The following is a 17710-nucleotide window of genomic DNA, read 5'->3' as shown; positions in this document are numbered from 1 at the left end:
ATTATATACTGTTAAATCCTTACCAGTGAATTAACTGGTCGATGCCCACAAGTGAGTGATACATACCAGGGCTAGAAATCTCTGATCTTTTCTGGTTCTCACTTAATTCTTGGACAAATTTAACTCACTTGCTTTTTATTAGTCTGATAGTGATGTGGAAATTTTGAGCAAAGCGTATGGCAAGGAATTACAAAGCTTACTGGCTTTCTGGTTTCATTTTGTCATTACAGATTACTGCTTCTCACGAAACAAATTGGTCAATAATTTTGTTATAACACAGTATGTCGTAAAAATTGACTGTCATAAAAGATCAATTTATGCTGTCATAACAATTATTTAACCTCATATATTCTGTCTCAACATAGTCGATTTTTTTCCGCGAAGTCAAAATTATGTCCATTAGCATAGATGGTTCTGCAGTTTGATATATTTCATTTTCATTTAATTTGTCGTAAATGTCATCTTTAAAAGATATCATCATTGTTATCGTTATAACTTTTCTTATCAAGTTCATTGCCCAATAAAAACATAGAAGTACCAAATACAAAATGCCGTATGAACTTTACTTTGATAATTGAAAAGTATATCCGATCTGTGGACGACTACATTAAGCAGATGTTAGCATGGTAAGTGAGACTATCGTAAGGAGCACCTCTCACTACCCTACCCGGAAAGACTCGGTTAAATTAATCAGCAAAATCTGGCAATTGTAAATTGGATGCGATAATAAATAGCGATGGCAATGGTCGATAAAGAGAAGGAAAAAATTACAAGGGGAGAACACTTTACAATACTTAAAAGAGACACCGTAAGATACGATAGTGCGGTCGTTATGCACATGCAGCTATAGGGAAGCAACCAGGGGCAGGTGTGATACGCCCCCTCTCTTTAAGTCTTCCCCCACCCCACTCCACCCCGTCTGTCTCAAACGATCAATACCATGTCGGTTTCAGGTAGCATAATCCAAAATATAGATGCATCGGCTTAAACACTAAATCTTCAACGTATAATATGGTATCTATACGTCCTTTTTAAAGTTCTCACTAGCTTAACCCTACCCTTCACTGGATAGCTGATAAGCTGGCAATTCGCACCCCTTCAATTTTTGCGAATCATGACAATGAATATTTTTGCTATGACGGCCTGACGTTTTCTTCACTTGTAAAACATACTTCTTCACGCAGTAGTAAGGAGGCGTGGAGTGGTCTATAATTGCCCCAATTGCAACAATTATTGCACCACGTGTACTTCCATTCGTGTACTCTGACATCCAAGCACAATAAGCATAACATATAGAAATTTTAAATGTTAACATAATCTCCTGTTTTTCTTTGTATAAGTACTTTCCCTGAAAGAAAACACTAGGGTGGATTGAATAGACTGTATGTATAGAGTATGCCACCTCTCAAATCAGAACCGAAATCAAGGTGGGTCTACACTTAACATATACAAGATTGATGTAGTTAAACGAATACAAAATCAGTTCCATACAGTTGAACTTTCTTTTCTTGGCCATATACTTATAAATGAGTCGATCTTTAGAGAAGAATGAGGATGAGGAATAGCTATAATAGTGAAGGAGAGTGAGAGGGGGAGGGATGGGAGGGGGGGGGGAGGTGTGAGAAATGTAACATTAACAAGTATCCTACTTCCATGATAAGGTGTCAGTTTGAGTATAAAAGTATAAACATACTCATGTTTGTGAGCTCAAAACTCATCAAGGGTGAACAGTATCTGCAGAATTCATATAAACACAACTTTTTCAAGATATCTTACGGATAACATTGTCAGCAAAATTGTGTTACAAAGATGTCATCCATCAACCATCAATACAGTTTTCAGGATGGTTTAAAGATACTACAATGGCAGCTCTGCATGTCAAGTATTCAAAAACACAGCCTTTTGGCTCTTCAAATTTACCAAAAACTTTTATCATTGTTTATTTTAATAAAGATAAAATACTAATTTACCTTTATATTTTAGTTTTGAAAGCTAATGTTTACAACTTTCTAACATTGTTAACAAAACTATGGCTTCTAAGAAGGGGCATAAGGCAGATACAATTAAAATTTAAGGGAAGGAAATGACACCGTTGTCCAGCGTATGTCTTATTGGATAAACTGCTCCGAAATATATTGCCAATCAAAACAAACTTCTCAAATAAAAGCTTAGCTGAGTTTCTGCTGTGTTACTGCTCTTGTTTGTTGTTGTATTATTTCTGTGAATCATCTTATCTTTACTTCAACAGTAATGTAATCCTGAAGTGAGGAAAATCCCGAAGGCGGGAATAAAACAAACTATTAGATAACCAACAACTGCGCCAACTTGGGGAATAGTACCGTACATCGTATATCAGAAGAGTCCACATCCACTTTTACTGTGAAATATGTTAGGTCGGTTGCGATGATGTGAGTAAGATACATGGAAGCGTAGAAGAGACATTCATATTAACCAAACAGTTATAATGATAATAGAAGTAGTAGTAACAATAATAATAATAATAATATAGTTTCTTATTTTAGTATCTTATATCTTGCTACAAGAAACAAAATCCTACACCAGTTTAAAGATGTGCCTTTTAAATCATTGTCCAATTTTAAACAATAACATGATTGCTCAATACAACAGCTGTTACATTTTCTAAAAGCATGTTTGCCAATCTTAGTATTACAGCACAATTGCGCTAGCATAACCTGCTGACTATAGATGGTTGTCTAGGCAACTGTAATTAACACCTAGATGGTATACATGTACGTGGTTTAGAATGTATAATGTATAATCCCACTCAGCTTTGTAAAAGCAAAGCTTGAACAATAAAAACAGTAAACGACAGAGACCTGTCAGACATGTCATACAAATCCCGGACATACAGCACATTTGAATAAAAACACTTCTTGTACCAAACTACTTCATTATTAATCTTGATAAAGCTGTTGTTCCAGGTAATCTGACCACCCTAATTCGACACCGGGGTTTCAAAAGTAAAATCGCTGCAAGCACAACAGCAGTTGCTAATAAACTCGTTTTTGTCCTTCCTAGAAACATCATTTCCCTTAAATATACAACTAAATAGAAAGTCCTTACCAACGTTTTTCAACAAATTGTCGAAAAGGACTTTCCAGTGGCAAAAAGTGTGATCTGTATATTTTTTAATCCAAGTGACTTTCATACTTTTCATATAAACGTGCACGTTGATCATATTTTAGCCGTCTTGTTCTTGTGGGTACAATAAAAATTTCCGCTGTATCTCATCGCATTTTCCTCTCTAAATAAAGATAAACGTTAAACTGTTTAATTCCATTAAAAAAGAATCTGGTTGGTAAGGCAGAACAGAGAAGAGGAAACAAGTTGTTACTAAGTAAAACTTATTATGAGAACAAGTTTGCCATAGGGAGTCAGATCACGGCAAGACCACATATTCAGGACACTTTTAAACGTGACAGTTTTTGGTAAATAATTTAAGGGTAAAATTTTAGGTCACTTCTATTACTTGTAAGTTTTATACCGAGAACGTTAATAGGACGATCTGTAAAAGGAATATTATGAGCACTCTGACCATGAACATTCTGATTATAAGAACCGATAGGAAGAATGTTGACTTCTCGAAGTTGATCATCAGACAAGAAGCTTGTTTAAATTCGGTTAGGATCTCAACAACTCTCTTTAAAAAACAATCGTCTCTGTCCAGCAAAATAGTTGTATCATCTGCATACATAGACACTTTTAATGTTAACATTGCCTACTGGAAAACCGACATACATACGGTCAGCTCGCAATTTCAAAGCCACAATTTCTGCACACAAGACGAAAAGGTATTGACTTAAGGGGCAACCTTGGCGCATCCTACTTTTAACAGGGAAAAACAGAGGAGACCCCGTGATACAAAACGCAAGAAGTCCAGTTTGCATAAAAGGTCTTAACCCAACTGATAATGCTATTCCCAAAATTTAAAAGTTGCGGTGTATGGTACAAAAATTTCAATTAACACTGTCGAAGGCTTTCTCAAAGTCAACGAAGAGAATATAACCAGGCATATTTTATCCTTTGCATACTGCATAACATCTAAGACCAGCCAAATTTTCTCCTGTTTATCGGTGTTTAAGACAACCATTCTGATCATGATGGATAACATGTGGCAAGACCTCTTTGAGTCTTGCGGAAATACAAGATGCAGCAGTTTTATAATCTACATTTAAAAGGCAGATTGGTTTCCATTTACTAATTTTCTTAATGTCTTTACCATCTTTAGGAAGTAAGGTAATAACAGCTCTGCCTTTCTCCGAAGAAAGTTTACTTATCAAATAACCCGAGTTCAACGACATAACAACGAACGACTTAATTTCTGGCCAATAATATTTGTAAAATTCAACTGGCCGACCATCGCTGCCAGGTACCTTACCAGAAAGCCATACTTTTAAGCACATTTCAACAATTCTCCTAAGCCAAAGCACCTTCACAAGTATTTCTTGAATCGTCATTCAAACCCGCAACATCCAAGCTAGCATCATTACAAGTAGCATACAAATTTTTGTAAAAAGTCCGCTCAACGTTTAGAGTTGCATGGAGATCGGTAAACTCAGTCCCATTGTCATCGACTAAAATTTTAATTGATTTACGCTCACTATTTTGCTTCTCTAAATTAGGAAGTACTGTGTATTCCGCTCACCTTTTTTTTTAACTCATCTCGCTCTAGAGCGGATAATAATACCGTCAATGTTTGCCTCCTACATGCCGTCAAGGTAGTGCTTAGCGTTGGAAATCTGTAGTTGAAGGGACGAAGCGGGATTGTAATTATGTTCAGTTTCTGATGAAATTATAACTTTTTGCACCGTTTTTTCCATCTTTCTTACGAGACGAGATTTTTCCTTAGAGTAATAATAGTAATAATAGAAATCATAACCATAACCATAATCGTAATCGTTATCGTTATCGTAATCGTAATCATCATTAAGATGACGATGACTAGTTATATTTTTACAGCCTTAGTGCATCTCTTAAAAACGATGATTTTTAGATTGTATGTAAGTTGTCAATATGAGATACCTTCCGTAAATATACTCTCAAGGTTAAAAAAGAAATGTGAAAATATACGACCGAAACACAAAGGTAACGTAAACCATTATAGACTGTAGGGAAAAGAGCAAAAATCCCTCTAGTTTTTAAGTTTCGTGTTCACCCCTAGGTGCAACATTATTTCTTTATAAATATAAATATAAATGTTCTTCATATGTTTCTAACATAAAAATGATAATATTTCCGACAAAAATCTGGCACACTGCTAAGAAAATAGCGGGAAAAGGACAAAATCAACAATGAGCGCCCTCTATACATTAAAATCAGCTATAACACCTTTAAAATCATCTGGATCCAATTGATACTTGTAGAACACGAATATTTAGTGAGTAGAAACACTAAACATATCAGAAAGGTGTGACGTCATTACCAATAAAGCAAAATGGCTATAAATAGGAACTATATAAAGAGCGTTCTTTATTTTTAAAATCAGGTTATAACAACTTCAAACCTTAAAGTAACTGAACTAACTTTATAAGAATGTTTACATTTAGAGCATTAGAAACAAGAAAAGGATCAATAAGCATGCAGTATCATTTCCAAATATGTATTTAATAGTTCAAATTCAGTGTAGCCATGTAGTTTACAGTTAGGCTACATCTATTATCTGTGCTCAAATTCTCGTCTACATTTACAATTTCAATCTGTTTACATTTGTCTCTGTTCACGTTATTTACAAGCATCATTAATGGGCGGCACTGCCGACGGCGAGGAAACCTCCTTTTCGTATTGCTTACGGTACGTATATAATGTCAGTTTCATATGTACAGTGCAATATACATAACTAAATTCGTATGTTTGTATGTTAGTGGCTTCATGCATTCATGCGTCTTGTGAAATTATGATTTTAAACTGCAAACATTAAACAATAGCACGGCCACTCCAGCTGTATCGCTCTATTACTCCATCCGGCATCGGCATTGCTAGTAAATGTTTACAGGTGTTGGAGGGAGGTAGTAATTTATATTAAACGGTCAATCAATATTTTGGAAAGTACAGTGTGCGAAGAATATGTGAAATCATGCCACGTAGGAACCTATTTGTGTACTGGGAAAGAAACACTGGGTCTCATTACGACATGCACTGAATACCATCTTCTGCAGCAATATAGAGAGAGAGAAAGAGGTGGAGTGGACAGAGAGAGGGGATTATAGCTTCAATCTTCGGAATCCATTCTTACGATTCTAATGGTAATCTAGGAAGAGACTTTAAACTCCAAGGATCATTATTTAAACGTGAATGAGGGTGTTTATACGGTTATATCAAAGGTTAATGGACATCAATGCCGTCGGCGAGGAAACATCCTTTCGTATGACATAACGTACGTATATAATGTCAGTTTCAAATGCACTTGTACTAATCTATTTTCAAATACAAAATGTGTGCATGCGTGATATGGAGGAGTTAGCGGGAGGTAGTAATTCATATTAAATGGTCAATCAATATTTTGGAAAGTACCGTGTATATAATGTCAGTTCCAAATATACTTGTATAATGTAATATACATAACTAAGTTCGTATGTTTGTATGTTAGTGGCTTCATGGGCGTTTTGTGAAGTTCTTTGAAGTAAAACTGCAACATTAAACAACAGCACGTCCACTACATCTGTATCGCTCTATAACTTCATCCGGACATCAGCATTGCTAATAAATGTTAACATTGTTAAAAAATACTAACAAACAGTTAACGAAATGGACATTTTTGAAATTTCTGACTAATCTTTTTTCAAATACAATATGTGTGCATACGTATTATTGAGGAGTTGAGGGAGTAAGTAATTCATATTAAATAGTCAATCAACATTTTGGAAAGTACCGTGTGCGGAGTGTAACTGAAATCATGCCACGTATGAGCCTAGTTGTGTACTGGGAAAGAAACTTTGGGTCTCACCACGACATGCACTGAATAACATCTACTGCAGCTACATATATATATATATATATATATATATATATATATATATATATATATATATATATATATATATATATATATATATATATATATATATTAATATATATATATATATATAAATAGAAAGAGGAAGAGGTGGAGAGAGGGAGGGGGATTAAAGCGTCAATCTTCGGAATCCATTCTTACGATTCTAATGGTAATCCAGGAAAAGACTTTCAACTCCAAGGATCATGATATAAACGTGAATAGAAGAGTGTTTATACGCTTATATCAAAAGGTTTATGGACGTCAGTGCCGACGGCGAGGAATCTTCCTTTTCGTATGACATGAAGTACTTATATAATGTCAGTTTCATATGAACTTGTATAGTGTATTATACATAACTAGGTTCGTATGTTTGTATGTTAGTGGCTTTATGCATGGGCGTCTTGTGAAGTTCTGTGAAGTTAAACTGCAAACATTACACAATAGCACGGCCACTCCAGCTGTATCGCTCTAACTCCATCCGGCATCGGCATTGATAGTAAATGTTAAAAGGTGTTGAAGGGAGGTAGTAATTTATAATAGACGGTCAATCAATATTTTGGAAAGTACCGTGTACAAAGAATAACCGAAATCATGCCACGTAGGAGCGTATTTGTCCACTGGGAAAGGAACACTGGGTCTCATTACGACATGCACTGAATATCATACTGCAGCTGTATACACACACACACACACACCCTCACACACACACACACACACACACACATATATATATATATATATATATATATATATATATATATATATATAAGAATCACAAATGATGACATAAACTCGTTTCATCACACTATCAAATTTACTGCTGATTTTTCTGGACATGGCGTTCACTTCCTGGGCACCACTGTGATCCTACAAAATGGTTCACTCAAATCAGACTTGTTCAATAAACCCACGAACAAGCACAACTACCTCTTACAAAGCAGTTGCCATCCACGTCACTGTACCGGAAATATTCCGTACACTCAATCGTTGCGCATTCGACGCATTTGCTCCTCTGAAGTCGATTTTGATTCCCGCACTAAAGAACTGTTACAACACCTCCTAAACAGACAGTATTTTCGGGGTACTGTTGAAGATGCCATCAAAAAGGCTGAAAGCAAACCCGTACCGAAACATTGATGTACAAAACTCGTCAAACCAGTTCCAAAAGGGTACCATTGGTTACTGAATACCACCCTGGTCTCCCACCACTGGCTAATATCATTCAGAAGAAATTTCACCTACTTCAAGGCACCGAACGCCTGAAATCAGTTCTTTCATAACTACCTGTCATCCCATTAAAAAGACCCAGCAACCTACGGGATATTTTAGTTCGGACATCTTTTCGGGATGACACCCCATTAGGGGAAAGCAAAACAGAAACTACAGGATCACCGCCCTGTACACAAAATTGCAAAACGTGCTCACTTGTCGATTCGACTGGGGCCTTTCAGAGCAACCAAACCAAACGCACGTTCCAAATTCGGCACAAAATTAACTGCCTATCCAAATTATGTCATTAACCTCATCCACTGCAATATTTGTAACTTACAATACGTTGGAGAGAAAACACTCTTAGAATGAGAATGACACAACATAGATCGACGATCAAAACAAAAATGATCAACCAACATGTTGCAAATCACTTCAATCTACAAAATCATTCAATTCAGAATTTGCGTGCTATTGCCATTGACCAAAACGATTCTTGGACAGATAATTCTAGGAAAGGAAAAGAAAATTTCTGGGAACTAAACCTAAAGACCACGGCACCATTCGGTTTAAACATCAGAAACGATTTGCCGTCGGAGATAAACCAAAACAATTCCTTTGCAATTACGACGTAATAGGATTAAAATAATCCGACGTGGATTAAAATAATCCAAGTTTCTAAAACTTCTGCTCAATTCAGCACAAATCAGTAAGTCGCTTTGCCCTCACAACCATGCCGACACTCTTCACTATAAAATAGTTTCAATTCCTGCTACTCCTTGTCACTTTCGGTGATCATGCACTGAAGAAGAGCTAGTTATGCTCGAAAGTTCTGCAAAAACCAAACATTGGCTGTTTTACTTCCAATCAATTACCTAATTTAATTATTGTATCTCACTTTAGATCCAGCCTTTCTCTAAATGCAGAATAGTTTAACAGATTTTCCGTTAATCCTATATATATATATATATCTATATATACATATATATAAATATATATATAGAGTAGGTTGGCGTCTATCTTGGCGCAGAGTGCTCTATGTCCATTGGACAGAGCGTAATATATGTTGATACTAGATGAGACTAGTGGAACACTAGTAGTTGTTACTCGGAGTTTCACGCGTTATAGCGATCTTCAGACAACTGGTAGCTTCAAGCTTACTTACTTACTTATGTCTAGTAATACGCTGTTTCCACCGTAAGGTGCTTCAGCAAGCCAAGGGCGAAAGCCCCTGGCCGGTAAAAATTAGACTCCAAGGTTTGAGAGAACTGAAAATTTTGAGATTATGGAAAATATGAACTTTGTGGGCCGGGTCGGAGAAACATTTCTGGAAGCTGACAAGTAGGAAAGATACATGAACGGGATGGTTGGTTCTTCGGATGGTACGGACGGACGTCACAGAGGATACAATTTGAAGGTGATGTACTTGGCTGGTTCCTGAGATGGAATTAAATGTCTTCTGAGGGTTGGGGGTCCCAAATTTCAAGATCCAGGCCGGTCAGTGGACTTGCATCAAGGACGAACGGTGTTTGTTTCAGCTGATTCTTGGTGAATTGGTGTAGGTGGTGTGTAGGAACTGCGACTCTGTCTAGGAATTTATCCCTTAGTTGGTTTAATCTTTCGATGACTGATGGAATGTCGGCGATGGCTGTTATTGTTTCACTGTCTGTGTCCTGTGACATGTGGTAGGCTATTCTGCATGCTCTGCGTTGTGTGGCTTCGAGTTGTTCTATGTTGTTTGTGGTGATGTGAGCCATGGCTGGTGCTGCATATTCGATGAGTGGTCTAATCATCATCTTATAGATCTTCATTGTTGTACTTGGTGATGCAAGAGGGTTATCTGTAGTTCCGGCGATTCTGAAGAGTAGTCTAACACGTTGTTTAACTTTTCTGTGGGTGAGGCGATGTTGGTATCCAAGTGTTAGCCCTCTGTCGATATGTATTCCTAAGAAACGCACTTGGTTGGTGACTGGTATTACGGCGTTGTTGAGTGTGAGATATGGCTGTCTTCTAAGTCTGTTATGTTTGGCGATGTATAGTATCTGTGATTTCTTCGGGTTTAGTTCTAATCTCCAATCATGGCACCATTGGTTGATACTGCTGATTGTGCTGCCTTGAGGGGTTCCGGTGGTGATGTGTAGTGGTGAAGAGAACGATGATCCTTTTTTGAAGTTGGTAGTTCGGTGTGACAGGAAACTGGCGATCCATCTTGTGAGTTTGGTCGGTAAGTTGTATTTCCTGAGTTTCAGTAATAGCCCTTCGTGCCACATTCTGTCGAAGGCCTTTTCTGCATCGAAGAAAGCAGCAATGGTGTGGTGACCTTTGGTTCTATGGGTTGAAGTGTGTTGTAGGAAGTGGAATAGTTGATCTGTTGTGCTTCTATTACGACGAAATCCTGCCTGGCTGTCTGGGATGATGTTGTAATCTTCAATGAACTTGTAGAGGCGTCTGGCTATGATTTTTTCTAGGCATTTCCCAAGGACTGGAAGGAGGCTGATCGGTCTGTAGCTGCCTGGATGTTTGTGGTCTTTGCCTGGTTTTGGAATTACGATGGTGGTGGCTGACTTCCAGATTTGTGGAATGTGTCCGATCTTGAATGAGGCTGTGTATATCATACTGAGTGCTTCGAGGAGTATCGGTGGAGCTGCTTTAAGGTGCAGGTACTGGATACCATCCCTGCCTGGAGATGTGTTGGATGCATGTTTAAGTATATTGCGGATGTCATCAGGTGTAATTTCTTGGGTGTATTCTTCATGTCCTTGGTCTTCTTCATCTGAAACATCTTCTTGTGGATGGTAGGTGGAGTGGTATCCTCGTTTGATGAAGTGGGGGTAGCTTCAAGTTATGCTCCATGAATATATAGGATCCTCGTCGGGGTTACCGGGGATTATGCGGTTGTTGGTGTATTGTTCTGCCGGTGTATTCTCTTTTGCGTCCGTTCTGTTGGTGGGTTTGTAAGACTTTGTTCGGTGTTCGGCTGTTGGTGTATTCTCTTTTGCGTCCGTTCTGTTGTTGGGGTTTTTTGCCTTCCTTCGGTGCTCGCTCCTTAGGTGTGTGTGGTTCTCTTGTCGGTGTTTGGTGGTTGGACTGGAGTTGTTTATGTAGAACTTGTTTTCGTGGCGACACTTCGATATGAGCTCTGGGCGTTTGTTCAGGAGGGTCCGTTTGTCTGCGTTGATAATGATGAGTTTTTCAGTGAGACAGAGGTTGCACCGCTTCGACTCGTTGCTGTAGGCTTTGGCTCTGCTGGCGATCGACCAATTGATAGTGAATGGCTGGTTGTTCTTTTTCAGCTGCCAGATGTGCTTCGAGAGTTCCGTTGCGTTTTGGTGTTTTTCGTGGTTGAGCGACATCTTGTGGTTACCGTATCTGAGCTTGAAGGGGGGTTCTGTAAGGCCGATGTATGTCTTGCAGTTGTCGGTGGTTTTCACTTCGGCCTTGTATATGATGTTAGATGCCTGGCAGTTTCCATTTAGTGGGCATGTGTCCTTTTTTCGGCAGTTGCAGGCTTCCTCTTCTTTCGATGTGTGGGTGGCTGCTATACGTTTGTTGTGACCTTTGATGATGCTGGCGATGTTGGGCATGCAACTGTAACTGACTTTCACGGTGTTTCTGTTGAAAATCTTGTGTAGTTTCGATGTCTTCGGGAAGTGTTTGTTGATAAGTTTCAGGAATGCGCCTCCTATGTTCGTGGCTACGTTGCTGCTAAAAGGTGGGTTGAACCAGATGATGTTGCGCCTTCTGTTTCGGTTGTTCTTGGTAGGTTGGTGGGCGATGTATGAGAGACCCTCGGTGTAATTACTTGATTTGAGTGCTTCCTCGTAGGCTGGTGCGGCTTTCTTAAAGATCTCCTCGTCGTGGGAGATGGCGGAGATACGTCTGCTGATTGAGGCTGGCAGGGACCTGATGATGTTTGGTGGGTGGTTGGAATTCCTGTGGATGTACACTGGGTGGTCGTTGGGCTTCCTGTAAGGGTAGTGTTTTCCGGTGTTTAGGTTGAATGTTACGTCGAGGAAGTTGGTGATCTTCAGGTTGCAATCGATGGTGATGTTGAGCCCCAGTCAACGCAGACAAACGGACCCTCCTGAACAAACGCCCAGAGCTCATATCAGAGTTATAAGGTTAGGCTAAGGCACGTACAATTAAAGCAAGTAACAGACTCCGACGGAACCCATGACACAATAGGGAAATATCTGCTCATAAAGAGGAATTGTCTTGAACAAATAATATAGGGACGTCACAATCAATTTTACCCATATAAAGAGTGACGTCATAAGAAGGTTATCCCATACTTTTCTTAACGTGATTACAGCGAAAATATTTGCACAATGTTATAGACATTAGTTGTTACAAAGTAACGTAGAAACGTTGATAGTAGAATCGTTATAACATTATAATAACTTTACTTGACAATATGCTACGTTTTTTATAAGCAACACGGTATATAGTCTTATTGTCTTTGTCACTTGCGAACGTTATGTGTCACTTGGGATGTTACGGAAACTTTGCAGTTGCAATGTCAGAACAAGAAAGAAAAGGACATGGAAAAACGGTGCTGTATTCAATATCATGTTGTTCAGTCATCCACATGCCCTTAATGATTCCCTCTACTGGTACCTGTCTGCATGATATTTATGTTTCATATTTCATACTATCGACTTACGAGAAATATTGTAGAATATATCTTTTCTTTGTTCTTTTGTAAAATAATGTAGTCAATGTTTCTTTTCAAGGGATTTATTCGAGTATAGATGTCTTCTTAACTATATAGACGCCATCACTCGTTTGCTATTTGTAAATAAATGCTAATTACATCATGTACCTTTTCTGCTCATTTTCTAGAGAAAAGCCATCCTCCATCGGAAACAATGGCATCCTCTACACCTTCCAAGGACATGACAGAGACTGTTTGCCAGTGCCCTGTTTGTTCGGATCAACTTAAAGATCCGAAACTGTTACCATGTCTTCATCGATATTGTAAGGATTGCTTGACATCAGTCATTCAATCAGCAAGCGAAGGGATGTTTAAATGTTCAGTATGTAAACAGGATTGTGAAATTCCTGAAAACGGTGTGGATGGATTTAAGACTGATCTTCATATGACGAGTAGGCTGCTGTTGAACAAATTACAAGACTCATTCGTAAATAAAGATCAAAAGCAGTTATGTGTTAGCTGTTCTAAGGAATCAACAACACCAACATACTGCTTTAAGTGTGACCAATTTTTATGTCAAGAATGTTTTCAGATTCACCTAACTTTCGGGATGTTTCAAGATCACCAACCACACACTCTGAACTTGGAAACCATCAAAGAAAAGAACTTGAGTTCGGAAACAATATCACCATTTACGGTAGATACCATGTGTGCTGATCACGTGACAGAAAGGGCACAGTTATGTTGCAGTACATGTAGAGGTGTAGCGATTTGCGTGACCTGTGTCACCGGTATGCACAAAGGTCACGACCTGCTTGATGTAGGTGAGTTAGCGAAGAGTGAAAGGGAGTTACTGGAGGCAAAGCTTTTGGACATTACCAAAAATGAAAAAAAGTTGTATGAGTTACCAACTAGGGTTAAAGCTGCTACGCAGAAGCTAAGGGAGAATGTAAAAGATAAATCCAAAAAGTTGCAAATTCAATACGAACACAATGTTAACGAGATTAAAGACAAACTAAACAATACTGAGAGAGAAAGAATGTTAAAAGACGTAGAAAACAGAAGAGAACAGGAGAAATGTCAACTAAGGGTCAAATTTGAAAACGAGATGACAAACTTGGATCAGAAATATGACCAAGAATCTAAAGAAGTGCAAGCAGAACACGATAAAATCGAAGCTAAATGCAAAATAAAACTGGAGAATTTTGATGGAAATTTAAAGGAACTGTCGGCGGAAAAAGAACTACTAACAAGGCAGAAGGAAAATGAACTTCAAGATATCTTGGATTATTGTGAACAGATTATTGAAAGGTACGAGAATTTCACAGCGACAACTTCATCTATTCTTGCTTCTAAAGACGATTGGTCGGATTCTCAGTGCATCCCTTACATCAGGACAGCCAGTGACGCCCTAGTAAAAGAAATGGAACAAGAATTTCCACAGTTAGAATTATTATCTGATTTTACTTTTGATGTAACGAAAGTGGTTTGGGGGAAGGTAAAGGTTATTGTCGATCAAGAGGTTTTAATCGATTTTGAAGAATTTGTTGCTAAGCAAGCTGCTGCTCATATTGATACATCAGTTATAGGTCAGTATCTGATTGATAGCATCACACAAACCAGTGATGGAAATATGGTCACATCTGGTACTGCACCAGATAATTATTCACATATCACCGTCATCAACAGCAAAGGAAAAATACAAAAGCAAGACCAGATGACAAGAAGATACAAAGTCAACTGCACCAATCGTTATTGTTGTTTCTTATCCGAGCATCAAGTCGTGACGGTTTGTGCACCCAATGAAATCGGTATCTACGATGTTCGTGATGGTTCATACAGCAGGAAGTACATCGATAACGTTGTTACAACCGGGAAGCGTATGTTGTGTGTAGCTTACGATCCTGATAAAAATCGAATCATTGTTTGTTTGGATAACGGTAAGAATTTCTTAATTTTTGATCATCAGCTGAAAAACAGTCATACCGTGGAAGTAACAGGTGGCGTATTCGGTGTCGTGAATGATATCGCAGTACATGGTGGTTATCTTCTGGTATGTCATGGAAATGGCGCCCATGCAATCACCATGGAAGGACAGAAAAATAAAATTGTATTCGAATTCGGATTCGAATTGGCCAAACCAGATCTTAATGCAAATACTGCGTTAGGTGTGTGTATAGACAAAAAGGATTTCATTTATATGTTATGGTCAAATACTACTAAAACTTTCCTGGCACAGTATAGCAAAGATGGCCGACAGATACTATCTATAGTACCACTGGAAAATTTTAAGAATGTCTCTCTGACCACATTCGACGTTGATGGCACAGAATGCCTCGTAGTTGCTTCAAAAGATTCTGCAAAACTCTACAGCTTTAGGCTGATAGCGGAGGAGTGATTACCCCAAATAATTTAAAGGATAATGAAAGGACTTAACTAGAGATGATGACATCATCAGGGTTGCACCACTAAATTGACTTTCAATAACGTAATGCATATATTTACAAACACACACAAACACCCACACATACACACACACACATATATATATATATATATATATATATATATATTTATATACATGAAAGTCTGTAACAATACTCCGTTGATAGTGGCTTAAAGCAGCATTTTGCGTCATTTTCTATTATTTTTCTCAACCTCACTGATTTCACTTTGCCATAACGACCTACATAACTAGCTAATCTATATTATATTTTACTTCAAATGGTGGCATAAAAGTCGAAAAATTTGCAACTTTCAACTTTGTTGTTCTCCAAGATATTTTCCGTTGGGAACCCAATAAACCTCGCCCATAATATGAATATTTAAACACTACGAACGTCATTGACAGATACGTAATATAACACCACGCTTGATTTGTGTACAGTCTATATGGCAGTTGTACCAGGGAGTTGCATAACAACTCCCTGGTACAACCAACGCGAAGTCTTGAATCTATTTTTAGCAACGGCTCATAACTAAACCTGCATCTCTGATTGGTTGAATTCAAACTAGTGGGTTTGGCGGAATTGTATGCGATTAATTTTAACTGTGAAATTTGTCGAGGACACTCTTCTCATTTATCGACATAAATCGTTAATTACTCGCTAATTAACGCTCTTGGCAGGGTGAAACTTGGATGGTATCTTAGATTGCTGTTTTATGATTGATACATGTAAAAAAATCGATGCACATGTTAAAAAAGTGGAAAAAAGCGACCCAACGCAAATGCTGCTTTAAAAGCAACGGCACTGTAATATAAGGCCAAAGGTCATATGAAGCTATTAGCAGCTAAAGGAAGAATGCTTCAAACCTGCATAGAGGCTTGTTCAGATTTTCAGCAATCTTTATTTAAGCAATTCAGTCTTTGAAGTTACACAATACGGTAGTGTATTAGAATAGTTCAGAGCTCATTGTGAGCATGTTACATTAGAAAACATGAAATAAGTTACGGTTCATGATTATTTATATCAGCAGTCTTAGTATCTCTCTGTGGCCGACACTTAGCTTTGCTTGTCTGGTTGAGGTCAAATGGGGTCATAATTTGTGAAAGTGTACCAAATGAATTGCCTGTAGATAAGTGAGCCCAGGGGTCGAACTGTGCAAAGACTTGATTTCAATTAAATAAAATATTATGTCATAATGGCTATATATTGCCCCAACTTGCACTATTTGGTGCTTTTAAAAGTGGGAACTGGGGTCAGTGTCTTTCAAAGGGAAGCCTCACCAAAATCTCTAAATATGCTTCCTCTCAAAAGGAAGTATTTACTATGGAAGTAACTGACAAGCGTCCATAATCTGAAGGAAGAAATTAAGTGTTTTGACAAGCAACAGATTCTCGAATAAAAACTCCAAAAAGCTTGAAATTTTGGTCTACCAGAAAGATTTAGTTTTTTGTAAATATTGTAGGATTTTCTAGCTTAAAAAAAATTTCCAAAAAAAAAATAATAATTAATATAAAAGGAAAAAGAAGAAAAAGAAACAATTTCACTAAAATAAAACCGCTAATGAAGAAACCAAAGCTTTGCTGGACTGGACTGGCGAGAAAGAAGGTCGCAGCGAATTGTTCTTGTCAGCTTAGAGGCAGTCGCAAATTTTAGCCTACTTTAAGCGAACGAAAGGTGAAACTGCTTACATGAAGCAGCAAAACAGTAGACAGCTAGTGTTTGACACGTGATAGTTTGTACAAATAAGTCACTTCATAAACATTCATCGAGCTACAACATCATTGATGTTATAGAGTTGATTTGAGTTGATTATTGATTCTATCAAAACGTATTATTATTATTACTATGTATGAACAGATTATTTGATCGGTCGGAACAGATTATTTAATGTAATTGTGATAACATTTTTTTAATTCTTTGCCGGAAGCAAAAGGAATCTCTAAGTGATGGTGACGGCGTTTGTGCGGGTGTGTGTGTATGTATGTGACATTAGTTTGTAAACACCGTTTAAGAGTTCTCGTTGGCTTAACTTCATACTTGGTATGTGGTTCCGTCTTATTGAGTACAAGAAACTTATTGTTCTCTGTGAAGTTCAATGGTCATTTGCGGTCAACGTCCAAGTCAAAGTTTGAAAATCTTGTAAACACGATAACTCAAAAAAGCACATCTTTGTTGAACGTAGTCCAGCTTGGTGAGTGCAAGATCAAATGAGTTCAACAGGTGTCAAATTCTGAAAACCTTATAACCTTAACACGATAACTCCGAAATAAGAGCTACAATTAATGTGTGAATTCAATACTATGATTTTCGTTTGGTGAACATAGTTTGGTCAATTCTGTTCACTTAGTTTTGTGAGGGGGCTCTATATAAGATCTAAGTCTTCCA

At 37.8% G+C, this 17710-nt stretch overlaps 1 protein-coding gene across 1 annotated transcript; it reads left to right on the top strand.

Annotated features, from left to right (window-relative positions):
• Window positions 1-6049: 6049 nt before the first annotated feature.
• Window positions 6050-15423, top strand: LOC139983814 (uncharacterized). Its single transcript, XM_071997611.1, has 2 exons — window positions 6050-6394; window positions 13067-15423. Exon 2 carries the CDS (start codon window positions 13093-13095, stop codon window positions 15274-15276), a length of 2184 nt encoding a protein of 727 aa, XP_071853712.1. The 5' UTR covers window positions 6050-6394; window positions 13067-13092; the 3' UTR covers window positions 15277-15423.
• The last annotated feature ends 2287 nt before the right edge of the window (window positions 15424-17710 follow it).

The sequence above is a fragment of the Apostichopus japonicus genome, chromosome 2 (assembly GCF_037975245.1).
Source record: "Apostichopus japonicus isolate 1M-3 chromosome 2, ASM3797524v1, whole genome shotgun sequence".
Lineage (NCBI taxonomy): Eukaryota > Metazoa > Echinodermata > Holothuroidea > Aspidochirotida > Stichopodidae > Apostichopus > Apostichopus japonicus.
Note: the sequence above shows the minus strand (reverse complement) of the source record. Positions and strands in the feature narration are given on the sequence as shown.